This window comes from Medicago truncatula, chromosome 3, assembly GCF_003473485.1.
Source record: "Medicago truncatula cultivar Jemalong A17 chromosome 3, MtrunA17r5.0-ANR, whole genome shotgun sequence".
Lineage (NCBI taxonomy): Eukaryota > Viridiplantae > Streptophyta > Magnoliopsida > Fabales > Fabaceae > Medicago > Medicago truncatula.
In genome coordinates, this window is record NC_053044.1 from 25,668,507 (window position 1) to 25,677,165 (window position 8,659).

The following is an 8,659-nucleotide window of genomic DNA, read 5'->3' on the forward strand; positions in this document are numbered from 1 at the left end:
CACTCGTTAAAAAAAACCACAAAAATGTACATTATTAAACCTCTTTTTAACATATATAAATAACATTAACCACTTATATTGCATAAATATATGTACTTATGTCATTTTGTTGCTTTAATTTACATTTCATGCAATTAAAAACTATCGTGATTTTTGTACCAAAAAGAAAAAATATTGTGATTAAATTTGTTTTTGGCCTTTACATCATTCATGATTTTTAAGTTTAATTTCTAAAGTTTTGTTTAATTTCAGTTCTTATTTTATTTTGATCGAGAATAAATACAAGACTAAAAACAATCATTACTTTGTAAATAATTAAAATGTTGTGACAAAAATTAAATTAAATTTTTATAGCAATTACACCTAAAGAATTATAATTTATTTTTGATAAAGCTAAAAAATTCAATAAATGTTTTCACGTGCAGCCTGAACCTCATACAAAAAGTTTCAGAAACAAAAAGAAACAAATCCAACAAAAAGAAACAAACCCTCCTAAAACAGCAAGGAGGGAAGAAAAACAGTTAAAGCATAGAAAATATAGTAAAGACAAATCCCCTAAAAGTTCAAAGGATGCACTTCATGCTTGGTCATTAAGGCGAACACTAGTTTTCTTATATCTAGTTGAAACTCTGACAGAGTTTTTACCATCTAAGGTTTTAGCAGCTTTCTTCCGGCCTTTCTTGCCTGGTTTAATAAAACCAGCTTCATGAGAATGTTGCAGGTCTATATCAGCCTCATGGTCAATATCAGGTTCCAATGTGCCATCCGTAGTATCATTGTCCTCTTCCCCCCAATAATTACTGAATATTTTACCATCTTTCAAACAGGCAGCAAACAAATTCTTAGGGCCAGAAGTGAAGTGAACATTTCTCTTATCTGGCCCTAAAATCTCATCATTAGTAGTGATGGGGGAAATGATAGGCTGCATTGTCAAATTATCATGAAAAATAGGATCTCTAGCATCACCAAGTGACACAGCAGTAGCCAAAGGCTGCAAAATAGGCTGCTCCACCCAGTCAGAATCCAAAGCCAAACCAATTGAGGTAGAAATAATTTTGGGGAGAATCCTCCTACCAACATTACTACTGTACACTAGAGATGAAGTTTCATCAATGGGGACATCCTGCTGCCCATTATCAGAAACTTGTTTAGGAGTGCTGGGCTTACAAGCCACAATCTTAGAGGGGCCATCATCAAATTTTCCTGGGCCCTCTAAGACTATGGGGTGTAACTCAGACTCCCTCTCTATGGATACTTCCACAACCTTACAACTGCTATTCAAATCATCAACAGTAAGGGAGGGAAGATCCCCATCAACTAGCTTAGCCACCTTTGCCACAAAAAGTTCCTCCTCGTAATGTTCTTCCTCATCAAGAAGATCAAAGGAGTTTTGTAGAGTTAATCTTGGGCTTGAGGTATTAATAACAACGCTAAACTCAGCATGACTATGAAGCTTCTGAGAGATTAAAATTTCACCTTCTTCAACCTCTATGATGGATTTAACTTGTTGTGGATCAGTATGTTTTCCCTTTCTTTGTGTTATATCAGTTGTATTACCAATCAACATGGAATTGCCAGAAGCATTCAGAACATTCTTACCACTCAGACCAACATTGGTCTTGGCATTGTTGTTAACACTATGAATTTTATGAACAACTCCATTAGGTTTGGTGGCTGCATTCAACCTGGAACATGCTTGAATACTATGACCTATCATCATACAATGAGCACAATATAGTGGGTGTTTTTCATATTGAACTAAGACAGATAAAGCATGATCATCTGTTTCAACAACCACTAATTCAAACATTTTCTCAGAGAGGTCTACATCAATTAAGATTCTAGCATAGATTCCAAACCTTCTTGTCTGTGTAGCTTCATCAATGGTCAAAGGGGTACCCAGACCTGATGCAATTTCAAACAACGTTTGTTTTTCCCAATATTCTTGAGGTAAGTTCATGAACCTTACCCAGATTTGTGCATGAGTTTGTACCTAGGCTTGATGAGCGAAATCTTTGGACCAGCGAAAGAAACGCAATAAACCAAGGTTGAGATTCACTGTGCCAATGGCCCAAGTCTTGCGCATTTCTTCAATTGAGCCGAATTTGAACATGAAAAACCCCTTTCCAAGAGGAATTAGACTCCAATTCTTCAGTTGAGGCCATAGTTTGTTGAGTCGTTCTTTCAGTGCTAGCGTCGTAACTGGTGAATCTCCTTTGTGAAGTGTTAATCTTCCATGGAGATGAGTTCTGCAAGCAGCTAAACCAGATTCATAGGCTGCTTTAGAGATCCTTATACGGACTGAATCCCCCATAACCACCTTGGGAGGAAGATGAACCAAGAAATCCGCATCAGAAGCAGTGCCAGCGAGAGCTTGAGCAAAGGATTTTGTGGATTCCGATGGTTTCGCCGTCGTTTGTAGCTGTTTGTCCACCTTCGAATCTAAGGCCGCCATGAACGGCCAAGGGCAAACCATGGAGAGAAGAATCGAGCGTCGCCGGAAGAAAATTGTTTGGGAGCTGAACCGTTCCAAAGTTCCAGGAAACGGTGGAGAGTGGTGGCATAATTTATAGGAACTAAAAATATATTCAACACTTAAATTTAATATGTTAGTTTTAAAAGCAATCTTATAGCAAGGAAATCACTTCCATCCAGAATGGCTACTTTATACTTTACCAACATTCCTTATAATTTACAATTTGGAGAGCTGAGAAAAGGTTTTGAGGTTTATTGTATATTCTTTAATCTTTGTTTCCCATAATAGAAATGCTAGAGGTCAGGTTTTTGGTTTCGTACGTTTTAGTAAGGTGCGAGATGTGGCAAAATGAACAAAGCTTTGAATAATATTTTTTTTGTTATCTTCGGGTTTGGGGAAATGTAGCACGCTTTGATCGGTTTGGTGGTGTAGGTAAAGAGATTGTTTGAAGGATGGAGAAGTCGCAAGATCTTGGGGGGAACTCTAAAGAGGAAGAAAAATTGTTACGGGGGAGGGAGAAAAAAGTAAGCATCTTGAGAGTGGAAGAGGAGATTCATAACTGGTTAGTCTTAGAAAAGCGGAACTTGAGAAGGTAAACTTGAATGCTCGTTGTCGTAAGGCAGAAAGAAAAAATTATGGTTAGAAGTTGTTAATGGTAAGAAACTGGATGTTGGCGTAGCGCATTATTGAAGGGTTGAAAAATTCTTCCGTTGATTTATCTCATCCTTTTAATTTGATTTTTATCTTCCATTTCCTCTGTTGAATTTGCATTTTGTGATTTTTTGTTGTTGTTTAAAGTTTCTTATATTTGTTGCTATTATGCAGAAGGATTTGTAAATTTGTGTTCAATGATATATATGGAGGAATGAGCATAGAGTTATCTGAGATCAATAGAGAGATTGAGGCCATTAGAGACTATAAAAGTGGTGATTCTTTCATATCTTTATTTGTTTTTCATCAGAATTGTTTCTTTCTGTTCATTTCTTAAGTCATAATAGGATTTGTTTCCTTTTTAGTAAATGTGTTTGGATAACTATGGTTGTAGTGTTGAACCATTGCTTCTGCCTCTTCCTTGAAATGGTACTTTTTGTTTCCTTTTTATTCTGCCTCCTTCTCTGCTAAACAATATAAAGTACTTTTTGTTATTCTCTTTGAAATGGTAAATAAATCCACGGGTATTTGGACTTTGAATTTTTTTTTTATAACTGAAATGATATTTTACATTTGTGTATATCTGAGTTTTATTTTTTTGTGCATGTTGTTTGCTCAATGTTCTTGCTCTACATACTCACTTAAAAAAGAAAGAAATAATGTATTAAAAAGTGGTGAAAAATATTAAATTCAACTTTCTAAAAGTTTGAAAGTTGTAATTTCTAATACAAAACTACTACTTTTAGTTTCCTTATCAAGCAAAACCCTTAAAAAATGCATATTATATTTTTTTTCTCTTTCTAATTAAATTCTCAAGCATAAAAACTATTTCATGAAGAAAACTATTTCTGATTTAATTCGAGAATATAATTTGAAATAGCTTTAGGTGCCAAACTTTAAATTTAGTTAATTTTGATTAGGGGTTTGGTCTATTTTTCTTGTCTTTTTGTTTATTTTCCTTTTTCTTTCGATATGCATACTACAATGTTGCATTTGATTGTCGATTTGTCGGGTTATGTTAAGATTTTGCTAATTTTCAAATGGTGTATTTGTTTTTAAGAAGGATAATGATGTATTTATACTTCCAACTTTTTCTGAAAATAATAATTATAATAATAATGATAATGTCTTACGCATTAAAATTAGGAAAGCTCTCACAAGTGACAAGACACAACATTTTTTTTTGACAAAAGTGACAAGACACAGCATATATCCTCTGTCCCATATTATAAAAAAAAAAAAAATCACAAATATTAAGAAAACTAAAACATAGTAGTTTGTAACATAGTTTTTTGTGTTAACTTTGAAATAAGTTTTATAGGAAGATATAAAAACAATTTTGATTGGTAGTTGATTATAGAGAAAATGAAAAAGAGAGCAAATTGAATGCATTTTGCATTTAATTTTCCTTTGGAAAAGATAATTTTTTGAAAAAACATAATTAAATATGATAAAAGTTGGTCTTTTTTGCTTATAATTTGGGATAAAGAAAATGAGTTTTTTTTACTTATAATTTGGGACGGAAGGAGTGCTACATACACTTACATACGTCATTTAATGAATGAATCTAAAAATCAAATTTTTGCTGATATTAGTGACCGGAGGGTGTACAATTCAAATCATCTTATTAAAAAATGAGAAATTTGATGACATGACAAATATTTCATAAACACTCATATAAGATATAAGATATGTGTACAAATATTATTTCTTATAAATGATATGTGCCAATTTAAATGAAAAACAACACTTTTTTCTTAAAAAAAACACTTTTTTATTGTAGAATGAAATAGAAAAAACACGAATAAAGGGAAACAATGCCATAAAATATAAAAGTCCAAGCGAAATTTGAAGCTTCATTGCACTGATCAAAGCCCATACCTACAATATTCACATCAAATAATCAATAATATGCAAGGATTTGCCAATTTAGAATAATGATTTCATTCCATAAAATAATGATTGAAAAGTCAAGAAATTATTTTAAATAAAGATTACATAATGCATGTATTATAAAGAAAAAACCACACCTCTTTCAAGTTAATTAATTGGATGGTGAATGATTTCTACCACGGGCACATGCTTGAAGCTCCAATGCACTTTTCCTTCATCGAAAAAAAATGCTTGACTAAATAAATGGCTCATTTGCTTAATACTGAGAACTCCAAGCTTTTTCAAGTGTTGAATGCCAGTTGGTAAAGTCTTGAGATGGCGGAGGAAGGTTAGTGATAGCTTTTTTAGAGAACGCAACGCTCCTTCGTCGATAATGATGTAATTCAAGTTTTCCAAATCTTCAAGATATAGTTGCTTCAAATTCTCAAACCATCCATCTTGAAAATGTAACCTTTCAGCTTCATAAGCATTGTTGCTAAGAGAGAGGGTCAACAAGTTTGGCATACTTTTGAGTAATTTCATTTTATCATCTGTTAGTTGGGAATACTTGAGTTTCAGCTTAACAAGATTTTGAAGTTTTGGAATCCACAGAGGCAACATCTCTAACTTCCCATCAAGAGTAAGATGTCGAAGCATAGGTGGTGGTGAATTCAAATGCATGTCAATAACTGTGTCATATCCGTTTGCGCGAATTTGTAGTTTCTCCACTTTTTGCATCTCATTGATTGAGGAAGATATAGCACTCATGTATCCGCTCCTAACACCGATCAAGACCAATTCCCTTAGGTGCTTTAGTTTTCCTAGCTCTTGGATTAGCTTTACCACTTCATTTTCGCCGCCATCTAAATAAACATCACGTAGAGTTTGTAGGGATGTCATGCCTCCGATACCATCTTTTAATTGAATCAAAGACATATTGTAGCCTAGGAAATGGCGTAACTTTCTAAGCTTGCATATCTCTTTCGGCATGGCTTGGAAACTTGTACGTGTTAAATCCAATGTCTCAAGGTTCTTGAGCATACCAATGGCTTTTGGAAGTACACAACGATCTCCTCGAAAGTTCTCTCTAAACCTAAAATACTTTAGGTGGGTCAAACTTCCAAAATCTTTAGGAACATCAAGCAATCCAACATGCTCTAAATCAAGCACGTTTAATCGCCTGTATTTTGTAGGGATTCTTCTTGCAAGGGATTCATTTAATGTTTTAACAAGCAGTGATCGAACCTGTGAGTTTTCAATATTTTCCATCAAATTGTCAAATCTGATTGCTATTGATAGGCGTCGAACCATCCCACTTAAAGATGATTGGTCATCCTCGCTAATATTCTTGCAAAAACTTAATTCTTCACATTTTTCAAGGATCAATGCATGCACCAGATCATGAACACAACAACTTTTTGCTCTTCCATCAATACTAATTGAAACTACTTGCACCAAACCTCTACTGATCAAATCTGTTAAATATCCATCTGCAACATCTTCCAATGTTTTTACCATATCATCTTTCACAAATCCTTCAGCCATCCATTGCCGAATCAGTATATTTGTAGGAACTATACAACCTTCAGGATATAATCCAAAATACAACAAACATGACTTGAGATTGTAAGACAGATCATGGTAACCGAGACCTACAATTTTTTTTATCTTCAAATCTTCTTTTAACTCTATATTTAGATTTTCACTAAACTTATACCATTCTGATGTATTTCTATCTTTGCAAGATAAAATACCACCAATGAGTACAATTGCTAGTGGCAATCCATTGCATTTTTCAACAATTTTAAAAGATATATCAATAAGATTTTCTGGACAACGTCCGTTTAAGTCGTGGAATGTCTTCTTATTGAACAACTCCAAAGATTGTTGTTCAGCCAAACCTTTCATTTCATACACTTCAACAAAAGAAGATTTCTTACATGCATTTGCAACATCCATGTTTCTTGTTGTGATTAATATCTTACAACCCTTTTTATTATCAATCATAGCAAATTTGATATCATCCCAAAAATGTAAGCTCCATACATCATCAAAAACTATAACATACCTTTTTTCCTGCAAGTAGTTCCTCACTTCATCAACCAATGACTCTCGATTCATTTGATGAATACTTTGGGGGAGATTTGCTCCTTGTTGTTCGTAAAACTTGTGCAGCATGTCCCTCAGCAAGCCTTCTATATTGTATGATTGAGACACTCTGATCCATACATGACAATCAAAGTGTTTAACGATCTTGTTGTCGTCAAAAACCTTCTTTGCAAGAGTTGTTTTTCCTTGTCCTCCCTTTCCAACAATGGTGACAATTGTGTGCACTTCTCTCTCCTCTATCAACCAATCAATTAGTATGTCTCTTGGAACTTCAAAGCCTACAACATCATCTTCATCGATACAAAATTGAGCCTTTCGAAGGTTCTCCATGTTGAAGTTTGTTGCAGTACTGCTTGACCCTTGTTCCAAAGATGATTGGATATGCAAGCTATGTTCTTTTCCACTTGTATCATTCATTTCACTAATTTGGGATTTGATTTTCTGAATCTTGTATGCTATTTGGCGACGAAGAATTATAGTTTTGACAAAGTTAGCAAATCCAGAAGGTTGTTCCTGACAAATCATATATTCATCAATGACATCTTGAATGCCAAAAGATGCTTCTATGAGCTGCTTGATCCTTGCTTTGATTCCTTCACTTGCATTGTCATCTTCAGCATCAGCTATTCTATCTGCATTGTTGATGAAGTTTTCAATGCTTTCAAGTTCTTCTTTCATGTCTGAAATTTCTTTTGGGACACCCCTAATCATTTTGGCTGCTCCCAAAAAATCACACATATTTTTATCTCACACTTTGTTATATCTTTGATTGGTAAATATTATGAGTGAGATGATTACAAATCTATTAGCCGGCCTTCATGATTTATATATCATTAAAGTTTAACAGTGTGATAGGAAAATCATTGACTTTGATTGGTTAAGTTTAATACATTTTTTTAATACAGCTTGTTGAGTACACGTTGACATCATTTGCCATTTTTTTTATATTAAATTTTGTCTTTGTTGAGCAATTTTGTCTTACAAGAGCAAGTTGTTGATCATATGATTTAATTAGTCGTATTAGATGTAATAGTAATTATACAATGCATGTTAGCTATACAACTTTTTTTTTGTTTTTTCTTGATTACAGCTATACAATTTTATACCGACATAATTTTTTAGGAAAATGTTTTGTGTACACCCTTGAGGGTGTATACACCTCAAAACAAATAGAAGAAAGGGGAAAAAGAAAATGATATGATTGAAGTGATCTTTCACCCAAGTGATATCATATGATAAGAGATACAGAGAAAGTAAAGTGTTGAATAAATGTAAAAAAATAAATGGTATATATTTATCATTTTTTTATTTTTAAATAGAAAAAATAACCCTGCAATATATTCGGATTGGTTAACTTGTGGGAGTAAATAAATAATTTAGTTTTGAATGTGGAATATTGCTTCTGCAGTGTTCAGTGGTACAATTTAGACATAGTAAAGTCCAAGAGAAGACTTTAAGGAGTATATTGGTTTTGTCTTTTGAGGAAGTTATATCGCTGACTTTAACAATTTGTTGCTTAAAGAACAACATCTCTTCAATGGCTAGCAACAA

At 33.5% G+C, this 8,659-nt stretch overlaps 1 protein-coding gene across 1 annotated transcript; it reads right to left on the bottom strand.

The window, feature by feature from the left end:
* Positions 1–4,858: 4,858 nt before the first annotated feature.
* Positions 4,859–7,885, bottom strand: LOC11444301 (disease resistance protein RPM1). The gene is made up of 2 exons (XM_003600233.4): positions 5,158–7,885; positions 4,859–5,008 (listed from the first exon to the last, which is right to left on the bottom strand). Exon 1 carries the CDS (start codon positions 7,844–7,846, stop codon positions 5,168–5,170), a length of 2,679 nt encoding a protein of 892 aa, XP_003600281.2. The 5' UTR covers positions 7,847–7,885; the 3' UTR covers positions 4,859–5,008; positions 5,158–5,167.
* Positions 7,886–8,659: the final 774 nt, after the last annotated feature.

Coding starts and splice junctions, on each gene's coding strand:
- LOC11444301 (XM_003600233.4), bottom strand. CDS start 7,846: ATGTGTGATTTTTTGGGAGCAGCCAAAATGATTAGGGGTGTCCCAAAA.